The 13406-nt window shown below is 38.2% G+C and overlaps 1 protein-coding gene across 1 annotated transcript in view; it reads left to right on the top strand.

Moving 5' to 3' along the window:
* eif3ba (eukaryotic translation initiation factor 3, subunit Ba) overlaps positions 1-13406 on the top strand; it is a 64503-nt gene that overhangs the window by 18541 nt on the left and 32556 nt on the right. The window contains exons 3-10 of the mRNA XM_020509582.2: positions 1086-1205; positions 1521-1578; positions 2520-2648; positions 5443-5600; positions 8328-8459; positions 9660-9726; positions 11028-11074; positions 11544-11754. Of these exons, the coding sequence (XP_020365171.1) occupies positions 1086-1205; positions 1521-1578; positions 2520-2648; positions 5443-5600; positions 8328-8459; positions 9660-9726; positions 11028-11074; positions 11544-11754 (922 nt within the window). The remainder of the gene's footprint in view (positions 1-1085; positions 1206-1520; positions 1579-2519; positions 2649-5442; positions 5601-8327; positions 8460-9659; positions 9727-11027; positions 11075-11543; positions 11755-13406) is intronic.

The raw sequence follows: 13406 nt of genomic DNA, 5'->3' as shown, positions 1-13406 counted from the left end.
GCCTAGACCCTTCATCAGAAGGTCTAGGCCCGAAACGTCAGCCTTGCTGCTGCTATGATGCTGCTTGGCCTGCTGGGTTCATCCAGCTCTACACCTTGTTATCTCAAATTTTCCAGCATCTGCAGTTCCTACTATCTCTGGTTGCATTTCTGTTAGTGTGATGTGTTAAACCCAATCATGTTACATCATAGCACCTAATCTGTAAAGAGGTGTATTGGAGCAATTCCCCCCCCACCCCCAAATAAATTGGTTATCTTCCAAATGTTCTTGCTGGTATTGCAGAGTATCATTACAAAGTCAGCCTGTTGTGTTGCAGCAGTATATATGGCAACAACTTGTGCTCATTTTGTACTTTTGTTGCAACGTGTCCAAAGTCATTTCTCAGGAGTGTTACAAAAGAGTCTGACACCAAGTCAAGTGAAATGATAGTGGGGAAGGTGACCATCTGGCCAGGCAGATTTAATGAGCCCTTGAGGAATGGGAAGTTTGTGGGCAAACTCCAAAATTTAGGAGCCATGCCATTGAAGATGCAGCCATGAATGGTGGAACTATTGAAGTCAGAGATACATAAGAGGCTATAATTAGAGGAACCTCAATATCTCCAGAGATTGCAGGCTGGAGGAAGCGAAAGATGTGGAGCGGCAAGGCCCATAGAAAGATTTACAAATGAGAATGAGATTTTAAAGATTGAAATGAAGTCACAATCAAGTACAATCCAAGAACTGCAGCGGGGTCTTGTGAAGTGCACAAAATTATGTGAAAAAGCGAGTTCTTTTTGCAAATACATTAATGTGGTAACTCGGATTTCAAAAAAATAGGATTTGATGTTCTGCACAGACCTTTTACCAGGAGGATTTAACATTATCCCAAAGATAAATGCTTACATAAATACAAAATATTACACAAAATTTGAAATACACATGGACAAAGCTTTGAGCCCAGCCAGAGCATTTAACCTTCAATTTTTGTTTCAAATATGCTAACCAAACAATGCAAGCTATTTATCAAATTAACAAATAAAAGTTTCAATGATTTTACACCTAAAACTTTGTAGTAACACTTAACATTTGGAATGTTGTTTGTAGGTACATTTTCCTGGAATACAGTTCGCCAGCTTGCGCTGTTGATGCTGTGAAAAATGCAGATGGATACAAGTTAGATAAGCAGCATACTTTCCGTGTCAACCTCTTTACTGATTTTGATAAGTAAGTGTTAAATTGTGACGTTTGTGCAACTTTATTATTTCTACTTGCAGCCGAAGTGCTGAAACTTTAATATATTTAACATAGTTCACATTTGTAAGGACAACCAAAGCTTGGAGGCACATTCCCAAGCAGGAGGTTGAGGTAAGGGGAAGGGATAAATGAGAAATATATTGTGATGTAAATTTTCCTATATCACTTAATTGTTTTACAGTTTTGTTTTTTAATCCTGCTAGTTGCTAAAACATTATCTAGCATCATTTTATATTGTACACATTTTCCTTATGCTTGATTCAATTGATCATGTTTTTCTGCCAGATACATGACCATCAGTGACGATTGGGAAATTCCACCGAAACAGCCATTCAAAGATTTTGTAAGTGATAGCAAAATTCACAGTAAATATCATGTGAAGAATGGTTTCCATATTGCATATGTTTGCTGACAACAGCGACACTGCGCATGTTCACTGCCTATTATGTGGATGTGCACGCACACAATATTAAACCGATTTTTTTTTTTTTTTTTTTTTTTTTTTTTTAAATGAAGAGTCCTACTTCGTTATAACATCTGTTTTTCTTACTCTATACTATTTCATTAGGACTGTAACGTTGGCTTTTATTACTATGAGCTATATTGCTACTAGCGTACATACTCCTTGGTATCAGAAAGACAGCTCATATGTTAGCTGCATTATTTTTGTCTGAATATCAATTTCTATCTCTCAACATTCAACTTGCTGGCCCTTTCCTGTTATTTGATATCTGAATCCAAATCAAACCAAGCAGATCCCTAGTCCATGCCAATAGATGAATGATGTTAGATAATCACTTTCACTTGTTAAAACAGATCTACATGCCAACATTTATCTAGATAGCTACCGAATTTGGGTAAATACACTGGATGTCGGTAACAACATGACAATATAAACTATATTATTTCAGGCTTTTGGCACTTGAAGCACCATGTATACTTTGATCCTGCACAGTTCTCCAATTGTACAAGTGACGCTGCCTCTTTCCCCCTTCCGTCCTACTTGGATCAATTCATGGTGTCTTATTCGGTATAATGTTCAGATGAAAAATGATGATTCCTTCTTCTGTTTAAAATATTCTTGTTAACACTGACCGTGTGTGTGTAAATAAATAATAAACATGGAAAGCATTTTTTGACAAGTCTCAAAGTGCCTGCTGTAACAGTAGAGCCTGTAATAAAGGAAATATTTTCTTTTTAGAACTGTATTTCAAAATTAATGCCTACTTCATGTCTAAATGATAAGTTATTGCCAAAATCTTAAGCCTTTCGTATGTGATGTAGGGGAATCTTCGATACTGGTTGGAGGACCCAGATTGTCGAGATCAGTGCAGCATTATCTATGAGTCTGGAGATAGAACAGCTATTTTGTGGAATGACATAAAGGAACCAGTTGTCATTGAAGAACGGGCAGTAAGTATTCTCTATATTTAACACTTTAAGAGAATCTCATCACTGAGAAAAGTCTTCAGAGAGATAAAAGCACAAAAACGTACTAAGAACATAAAGGGGAACAAGAGTGGAACAATCAGCCCATCAAACCTGCTCTACCATTCAGTATGCTCAAGACTGATCTTGAGCTTCAACTCCACTTTCTTATCCATGGATTCTTTGAGAGACCCAAATTTATTTACCTTAGTCTTAAATATGTTCTGTGATGGGTTAACCACAACACCCCGGGGAAGAGAATTCCAAAGTTTCATAACCCTTGGAGTGAAGAAGTTTTTCACCTCCGTCCTAAATTATTGCCTCACCCTCCTTTTGAGAATGTGCCCCTATTCTAGATACCCTGGTAGTGTGTCGAGTAATCTAAGGCACTGGATTTAGGCTCCAATGTCTCTGGAAGCTTGGGTTTGAACCCCATCTCTGCTAGGATTTCAGGACCGTTGGCCTGTTAGATTCTCTTTAGGTGGGGTCAGTTTAGTTCAGTTGGCTGGATGACTGGCTTGCACTGTATAGTAACGCCAATAGCATGAATTCGATTCCTGCATTGGCTGAGTTTATCATGAAGGATTCTCCTTCTCCACCTCACCCCTTCCCTGAGAAATGGTGATCCTCAGGTTAAACTGCTACCAATTATCACCTTGCTTTGGGCCTGGAGTCACATGCAGTCCAGACCAGGTAAGGATGACTGTTTCTTTCCTTGAAGGACATTAGTGAACCAGAAGGATTTTTTTCTCGACCGAATCAATAAATGTGGAGCTAGAAAGCAAGGCAGGTCAGAGAGCATCTGAGGAGCAGAGAAGTCAACATTTCAGGCGGAAATCCTTCGTCAATTGACAATGGTCAACGTTAGACTTTTAATTCTGATTTTTCTTCTATTTATTTATTCCTTTGTTTTTATAGATAATTTTATTTTTTGTTTTTAATTTTTAAAAAATTTTGGGTTTTTTAATTTATTCAGCTTCTCATCATAGAACAACCAAATTAACCCAGGAACCAATTGAGCAAACCTTTGCACCACTTCCAAGGCAAATATATAATTCCTTCGGCATGGAGACCAACTCTATCCTCTACCCCAAGTGTGGTCCCACCAAAACTTGATATAATTCAGGGAAGATTTCCTTATTCTTGTACTCTACTGCCTTTGCATGGAGGTACTTGGTTTATGGTGTGTTTCTGTAATCTTGGTAAAATGGATTAATTGTTCACCCTAAGTTTGTTTTTGGTCAAAGCAATATGTGGCGAGATGAAAGATCCCAGGTTTGATTTTTGAATTTGCAGTAAGTTATCTAATCATAGTTGAGTTGACTATTTTGGGTTGGGAAGGGGTAAGCTAGTTACAATCACTGTTTTAGCCTACCCTAGAGTCTGTATGAAATTGACTTAATATTGTGAAGTAGGCTGTTCACAGTCTCTGCTTTGCGTCATGCATGAAGAATAACCTGAGTAAAGTGGCTGAAAATGAAAAGCAGAGTTCAGTGTGAGAGAGAAATTTGCCCCAAATTATAAAATGACTATTATCCTTTTGTTATACCAGGAAGAGTAATTTTGAATAGAATATTCTTTGTACTGAATCCCTAGGTGGGAAAGAGTATTGATTCATTCGTATGCAACTGGAGTAGACTTTTTCAGGAAGTAATATCTCAGGATGCAGTGTTAAAGAAATTTGTAAATGACATATGGTAGGTAGAGTTATGGTTCCCAGAACACACGCTATTAGAATCATAGAATTCCTACAGTGTGGAAGCAGGCCATTTGGCCCATAACATCCACAGTGACCCTCCAAAGAGCACCCCATCCACGTGGACCCCCATCCCATCCCTGTAACCCCACATTTTGCTTGGCTAATCCATGTAGTCTGCGCATCCCTGGACATTATGGGCAATTTAGCACAGCCAATCCACCTAACCTGCACACGTCTGGACTGTGGTAGGAAACTGGAGCACCGGGGAAACCCATGCAGACAGTGGGGAAACCCATGCAGACAGTGGGAGAACGTGCAAACTTCATACAGTCACCTGAGGCTGAAATTGAACCCAGGTCCCTAATGGCAGCAGTACTAACCACTGAGCTAGCATACCAATTTTCCTCTCGTACTTGTCTGCTGTAGACTATTTCTAAGAAATGGGTTTGTGATTCACAAACAGATCCTTTACATATAATAACAAGCCACTGTCATCATAGTACAAGGTGAGTTAGGTGGACCATGATTCTTTTGTTTAATACTTTCTAAGCTGCATTTTGGCAAAACTTTTACTGATTTCCTGTTTGTTTTTGTTGTGTGGTTGAGTAATTTCTAATATGGTTGGTTTCTTGGGTTGGGTTAAGGATCCAAAGCTATTTAAAATTGCCTCATAGAATAAAAGAGAAGTGTTAGGCCAGCCTGCAAATTCCTGCCAACAAAAACAAACATGCAAATGATTTCTTATGCTGCATGGCTCATTTAATGACCTGTAAGTGATTCCAAGACTAATCGGTGTTTAGCTCTTGTATCTACAAATTGTTCTTTGATCCATGATATTAAAAGAAACCTAAAGCTGTTTGTTGCTGGTCTTAATCAGAACTACTTAGTGCAACAGTAAGCAATAGATATTGGGGTACTGTTACGTAACTCAATCTTTGCAAATGTTTATCTTTGAGGCAGTAATGTTTGTTGTGCTTGCTCTTTAACAGAGGGAATCTTTGGTAGCATTCCTTTGGCTGTTTTCTGAGCCAGGTCCAATCTGTTTAGATTCTAACTGTATTTTGTTGTTTGTGTTGGCAGCGTTGGACAGAAACATATGTTCGGTGGTCACCCAAAGGCACTTACTTAGCGACATTCCATCAGCGTGGTATTGCTCTTTGGGGTGGGGAGAAATTCAAGCAGATCCAGCGTTTCAGTCATCAAGGTGTCCAGCTAATCGATTTTTCGCCATGTGAAAGGTATCTATTTTCTTTAATACTGAGCTATAAATCTCCATATATATTTTCTCAATCTTAACTCTGCATTTGAAACCTCACTGTGGTCATAAATATTTTCAACCATCTACTCATGCAGTTTGCAGTAGATGGTTCAATCCATGATCCTTAAACATAATTATATCTTATTTTCCTAATGCGTAAAGTCAACACGTTAAGTGTAGGGTGTGTTAAAACAGAGTTAATACTTTGTGATTTTATGATAAGAAAAATTGCACATACAAGTTAGATCACTCTTTTTGTAGGTTTAGTGATGTCTTGTGCAAATAGTGCAAGATGTTGCTTCTCCAAGCAAAATGTGTTTTTCAGGCATGTAATATTTGGGACTAGTATTTTTGTCATCACAGGCACCGTAGAAGTTAGTACCAGATGGGCTGGTTTCATGCTCATGCTGGATTGAGGCTACCCAAACCCATATCATGCAGAATCAATGGATGGCAAATTTCATCCCCATTTGAGCTGGATTTCAGATACATTTTCCATTGATATAATTAAGGCAAAATTGCAAATTATGTTTGAGGGAGAGCAACTCTGGTCTCAAACTAGTGTGCTCAATTAGAGAGATATGAAGAAAGTTGTCTAAAGTGACTGCAAAAATTGACTAGGGGGAAGTCCGTAGATGACGAGAGGCAGATATTTAAGCAGATGTTTCTCAATGCTCAGCAAAATGAAGGTTGGTCTACCTGTTGTTAACGGAGTCATAGAGTTATACAGCACGGAAACAGACCCTTTGGTCCAACTTGTCCGTGCTGATCGGGTATCCCAAACTGATCTGCCAGTAGTTGGCCCCATCTCCCTCTACCCTTTCTATTCATATAACGGGCATCTGGCTAGGTACATGTTGTAATTGTACCCTCCTCCACCAGCACTTCTGGCAGCTCATTCCATACATGCACCACCCTCTGCATGAAAAAGTTGCCCCTTTGGTCACTTTTAAATCTTTTCCCTCTCACCTTAAACCTACACACTCTAGTTTTGGACTCCCCTATCCTGGGAAAAAGACCATGGCTGTTCACCGTACCAAAGTGGCAAAAACTAGCAGCAGATGGAGTTAAGTACAGCAAAATGTGAATTCTTGCATTTGGTAGGAAAAATCAAAAGGCAAACTATAGTTTTAAATGAAGAGAAACTCCAAAAATGTACGACAGTATGATCCAGGAAACACAATTAGAATGCAATAACAGCAAGTAATTAAGGCAAATTGAATGTTGGTCTTTATTGCTGGGGGTTGGAGTTTAAAAGTGGGTAAGTCTCACGTTACAACAGTACAGTGTGTTGCTAATCTGCACTTAGGGTGCTGTGTATAGTTTTGGTTCACATGTAAGGAAGGATATATTGGCATTGAAATCCATTCCATAGAGATTTACCAGGCTGATTCCTGGTAAAGGGTTTGCTGATGTTACAATAATGGAGACTTAACAGCTGAACCAAATCAGCCTTTCTAACTCTGCATTTGCAACACAGTACAATTAAAACCTTCAAAGATCCTCAAGATTGATCAGATGGCTCCTAACTAGACTTTTCTGAATAACCAATCCCAGATTTTAAGTAGTCAATTCTCGACACCGTTTGTAGCTTAAACAAAAGACTTTGTTAAAAAGACAATTTGTTAATGATATAGTAACTTTAGCACAACAAAATTAAGCATCATAATCCAAAGGATGCCTATGCTTTAATCTTTGTTTTCAACCCCATTAACACAAAAGAGACAGACAAAACACAGTTAAGAAATAAATCAGATAAATCTGGCTAGATTACTTAACTGGTTTTCATCATACATTGTTCCACAAATGTTTTCTTTGTTTCTTGGTTGACCTTCTGAAGATGTCGATCAGGGCGCCTCTTCAGCTCTGTCAGAAGTCAATTAGTGATACTTAGCTTCTGTTCTCTGGACTGCCCATAGCTGAAAACAGGATGTTAGGCAGGGAGCTTTCAGATCTTCATGTTGTAGCATCAACAGCCAAACTCTTTCTCATAGAAAACATAATCCAAAGCCCAATTCAAATTCTCTCTCTCCTGACTGTGTGTCTTCCCACAGGATCCCACTTCGGGTTCAACATCCTGCCATCTGCTTAAGACTTGCTGGAACCAATTCCCAGCTACTGGCCTTGTTAATAGCCAACTTCTATGTAAACACACTGCTTCCCTCTGGTGTCAAAGCAGTCATAGAATCTTTTTTTATCAAGAGCCAACTGATATTTAAATTTCAGGCCTTGCTTCTCAGACAGACCACAATTTTTTTTTTTTTTTTTTTTTGTTTTTAACACAAGCTACTGCTCGCAGTTCTCTGTTAACAGCTTGAAAGCAAACTGAAATAAAAATAATGAAAGATCAGTAAAGGTTTTAATATCTATCAAAAACAGCTAAACAAGGTTAGCCCTTCATTAGTGTTTAGTCGAAAAAAGGATGTTTTTATTGAATCATGCAAGATTCTGGAGAGGCTGAAAATATTTAAAGTATAACAAAGTATTCAAAGAGAAGATAAATAGATTTTTGAAATAATGAGTTGAAGACTGGGGAGCTAATTCAAAAGAGATCTTGGAGTGGTATGGTCGGGTTCAGTGGCTGGAATGGCCTACTCGTGCTGCTCATTCTAATGTTCTTGCATGTTGTGAAAACAACTCGGTGTGACAGATATGATGGAAAAATGTATGTGAACGTAATCAAATTTGTTATTTTATTACTTTGTAGATATATGGTGTCATTTAGCCCTTTGATGGATACAAAAGATGATCCTCAAGCCATTATCATTTGGGATGTGTTAACAGGCCAGAAGAAGCGAGGATTTCATTGTGAGAGCTCTGCTCATTGGCCAATATTCAAGTGAGTGTCTGAAGAATTCAAATTGAACCTTTGCTATATGGTGCTTTAAAGTAATTCATTGATTATTGTAGAACATAACTGTGGATGTTCACAATATTTGTTTCACCATCCTTACAACACTTCTTCCTGTTAGACTCTTTTTGTCACATGCTTGCCATTTTATATTTTAAACCAGTATTTATCTACAACTTATGGATTTACATGTACCTTTTGGATATTCATAGGTGATGTCTCCTCTGTTTCACGTGGAGTTTGGCTTTCCGAGCTAGCTTAGTCCCTTTTATTCTAATTTGAAAAGTCAATTTCTAAAGGTTGATACTAAAACTAATCTTGATTCTTCTTTAATTTATCTGCCAAGTGAAACAATACAAGCACATACTCCCTGACTCAACCATGCCATCATTTCAGGAAGTGTCTCTTTTTGTCAACTGTGCTCAATTGAAACCCAATTAATGCCTTCTATCTGCATATAGTTAAAGGTAATGATATCTAGTTAAAACAACTATTATCTTGCCACCTCTTGTAATAAAAGTAATTGAAGTAATAAGATAACAGTAAGTGTAATTTGCCAGTTTGAGTAATTGCGAACTTTACAAGTTCACAGTCAGAGAAAAAACTCAGATGTGTTTTTAAATATTTAGCAAAAATCTCTCCTTAACAGTTTTCTCAAGAGTGTGTTTTCTGCTGCCTTCTCATCCACAGTTCTCCACACTTATTTCTGACCCAACCACTTCATCATTTGGATTTTTTTTCTCGCTAGTAACTCACTGCCTTCCTTTACAAATACGTTTAAAAATAAATCTTCAGGCACAATTTAAGAAAACATTCGGCAACTTTCCATTTCCCCTCACGTCCAGGTTTTTGAACCTGGCAGTGACTTACTAATGTTCCCACACATTAAGACCATCCTTTTAACATGACTGCATTGCACAGTCCTCCTGTTTTTGCTTTCTCTCCATTACTACTACACAGTACCAACAGTTACTTGCAAACTCAGCATTGTCCCTTACATCATGACTCACTAACCGGTGCCAAGATACAGTATTTCCAATGAAATTGTTTTTGCAATAAATTTTGAGATGTGTACAAAACTTTGGGAGTATTGCGAAGTACTCAGACCACATTTAATACTGAAGACTGTTTTGTGAAAGCGTGAAACGTAGAGTCTGTATGTCATTTTAAATGGTGGTTCTTCAATAGATGGAGCCATGATGGGAAATTTTTCGCACGAATGACACAAGACACGCTTAGTATTTATGAAACACCTGTGAGTATTTCTGTTAACTGGGAGAACCTTTAACTGTTCCATTTTAAGGAAAACTCCATAAGCAAAATAAAATAATTAAAATGAATAGATTGTTTTTATTAGTTTGAAATTAAGTTTGCCAATAGTAATGAGAGATTAGAATGTCAGCGATTTTGGAAGCCTGATTATAATGTTGATTATTGTTGAGACAGTGTAGAGCTTATAACAAATGGGAGAAATCACAATCAGATCTAGAATTTCAACAATATAATGGGAAGGCGCTGATTTACAGGCTACAATGAAATGTGAAATCATCACATTTTGAACAGTATTGTGAGGAGTTGAGATATACAAGTGACAAATTTAGTAAATGCCTCCAAATCAAGACCCTCAGCCAGCATGTGTATTTGTTTTTTTACAAGATAAGTAACATCTGCTGAATATTAACTTTAAAACATCATTTGAAGGTTTGTGTATTAGCTGTAAATAACTGTAAACCTTGGTTTTGTCTGTATCATCAGATGGGAAATTCTAGTAAACTATAAAAAGGATTTGTATGTAATATTTCACTAGGACAAAGTGGCAATGGTGACTACTCTGTAAACTCATGCCTCTACTCAGCAGAGCTGGCCCTTAACAATATGATCAATCCCAGTTTGATCGGCAATTCAGTGGTGGATCAGTGTTCACAGTCTAAATTCAACAAATCTGATCTCTTGGGAAAGGAATCATAGATTGTATAGCAGCCAAGGACAAAATTTGGGGAAGGGGAAATATGTGACAATAGCCTTGCTTTGGTGGTCTAGTGGTTAGGATTCGGCGCTCTCACCACAGCCTGGGTTCAGTTCCCGGTCAGGGAACTCAAGTTGTCTTTCGCTAGATTTAGGGGAGGCATGGTGGCTCAGTGGTTAGCACTGCTACATCAGCGCCAATAACCTGTGTTCGATTCCACCCTTGGGCGACTGTCTGGGTGGAGTTTGTACATTCTCCCTGTGTCTGCGTGGGTTTCCTCCGGGTGCTCCGGTTTCCTCCCACAGTCCAAAGATGTGCAGGTTAGGTAAATTGTCCGTGCTAAATTGCCCATAGTGTTCAGAGATGTGTAGCTTAGGTCGGTCACAGCGGAATGGGTCTGGGTGGGATGGTCTGAGGCTTGGTGTGGACTTGTTGGGCCGAAGGGCCTGTTTCCACACTGTAGGGATTCTACTCTATTCCAAAAAAAAATCAAACTTGATCAGAGCACCGAATGAGATTTTAGTTATTTTGAAGTTTTGGTATTATTTTTATCTTCAATGAAGTTAATGCTGACTTTTTAAAATTCTCAGTCGATGGGGCTGTTGGATAAGAAAAGTCTGAAGATCAGTGGAATTAAGTAAGTGCATGTACTATATGATGGTAAATTTCCAGATTTCGTTGACTTCTAGATTCATTTAAAAAGTGACAGCTTTGAGCATTCTGTTTATTGTGTTTTTTAAATTACTTTTTGCCTGTGTTGTGCCTGCATCACCACTTTCTCGTGTATTAATAGAACATTCTGCTTGTCCATCTGCATGAATATCTCTTCCACGTTATCTACTATGTGACACCAGCCAGGGAGTAATCTCTTCTTTTTTCTCTCTTCACTCTTTCACTGTCACTTGTGGCCCCTCCCCCCCACTTGCACTCACTCACTGTCCATTTCCTTTTTTCTTCTCCTTTCCTCTTGTGCTCATAAATCCAATCTTTATTGCATCTCCACGGCCCCGCCCCCACCAGATTTTGTTGCGGTTAGTTGTTCTACATGATATAAGTTTCAAGTTTTCAAATAGACTGTATTAAATTAGATTCTGTTTTCTCACTAGGGATTTCTCATGGTCTCCAGGTGATAATGTTATTGCATTCTGGGTGCCAGAGGACAAAGATATTCCAGCCAGAGTCACGCTAATGCAGTTTCCAACACGACAAGAGATAAGAGTGCGCAATCTGTTCAATGTAGTGGACTGTAAATTGCACTGGCAGAAAAATGGAGATTACCTGTGTGTGAAAGTGGATAGAACCTTGAAGGGTATACAGGTACGTGCGTATGGATGTGGCCAACAAAACTGCAAGAATAGTCTAAGAAAAGAATTTGATATGAAATAACTTGTTTCATCTGGTATAGTTTTGCCCTTTATGCAGGAACTTGCAAATTAAAATATCTAAACATAAAATGAATAGATTGTTTTTATTAGTTTTGAAATTGTTTCAGTAGTGGAGGGATTTCAATCTAAGCAATTTTGGAAGCATGATCTTGTATTGATTGTTGCCAAGACTGTGGAGAGCTTACAAGAACTGAGAGAGATCACAAACAGGTATAAAATTGCAGCAATATAATGAGAAAGTGCCAACGTACAGGCAGCAATGTTTGGCTTTTCAGTTGGCTGTGATGTATGATTTTGTGTGTGCTGGTATTGTTTTTGAAGTTTGTATATTGTGGTGGGTTTGCTTTGAATAAGGGACGAGGTTAAATTGTCCTTCAGAAACAGTGACCTGGTCCAGTGTGCCGTTCATAACGGGTGACTGGGGATCTTAGTTTGATTGAAAGATGTTCATGCTGTGGTGGGGGAACATGGGGGCTGTTACCATTTGACTATTATTTGCAGTTAGGAGAATCTAAGGTGGACTTTTGTTTTGGTTCAGAAGACACCAGTGTTGAGTAGAGAAGCATGTTTAGTTTCTCTGCCATGAGAAGGGTTCAGGGCAGATCAGGAAATAAGTTGCATCAGCAGAGGCATTTAGTTTGTGAGACTTCCAAATTAGGCAAATTTGGTTAGAAATCTGCAGGTTTTTAAGAACTTAAAGTTTAGACCCCCAGATTTGTGAAAACTTCACATCAGATTTGGAAAGGATTGAATTTTCACCACCGTCCAGAGGAAAGAACCTGAAAGGAGTCAATTAACTAGTACCTTGGAATAGATGTAATTTCCCTGGACTTGAATCTCTGTAGCATAGTGTTGGGAATGAATTGAAACTTAGTGTTGCTGTGTTTTAAAACTTTCTAACTGGTCTTTTGGCTCTTTGGATAGCTTTTTACTATATTTCTTTTAGCATAATAAACTTCTGCTCTGATAAAGGAAGTCCCCAAGTCATGCAAATATGTCTCAATGGCTAATCGCCGTATTAGTTAACTAGGCAAATAAAATGATGTATCATGCCAGGTTTCATTCTGGGACCTGGACAACCAAACTTCCTGAATTACCCATTTCTTGCTGGAAGGGAATTTTATTTTCCACATTGACCCATTGTATGTTGTATTCTTACAAAGGACAGATGCTTCCAGTTGATGGTAAATTTGTATCTGATCATTTTGCAGCAACTAGAACTGATTTCTGATGTAAATTTTAAGCAGGTGTTTTCTTAAAACAAATTAGTCTCATCTAATTCCAAAATTGTTCATCTTGAAACTCTCTTTCACCCATAAGTTATCATGCAATTCCATTAGTTGCCATTCAGAGGGCACATTTGAAGTTTAATTAAATTATGTACTTTGTTATTTCGTATGTGGCTGTGAATACATTATAATTGTGTAATCTCATTTGTAGATACTAGAAGGCAGCTCACCACCTTCTCAAGGGCAACTAGGAATGGGCAAGAAATGCTGGCCAGCCAGCAACGCCCACATCCCACAAATGAATAGGAAAAAAAAATTTTTGTACATGTTTTGCACTGTTGGCAATGGGATCGAA

This window comes from Rhincodon typus, chromosome 21 (genome assembly GCF_021869965.1).
Source record: "Rhincodon typus isolate 14 chromosome 21, sRhiTyp1.1, whole genome shotgun sequence".
Taxonomy (NCBI): domain Eukaryota; kingdom Metazoa; phylum Chordata; class Chondrichthyes; order Orectolobiformes; family Rhincodontidae; genus Rhincodon; species Rhincodon typus.
Note: the sequence above shows the minus strand (reverse complement) of the source record. Positions and strands in the feature narration are given on the sequence as shown.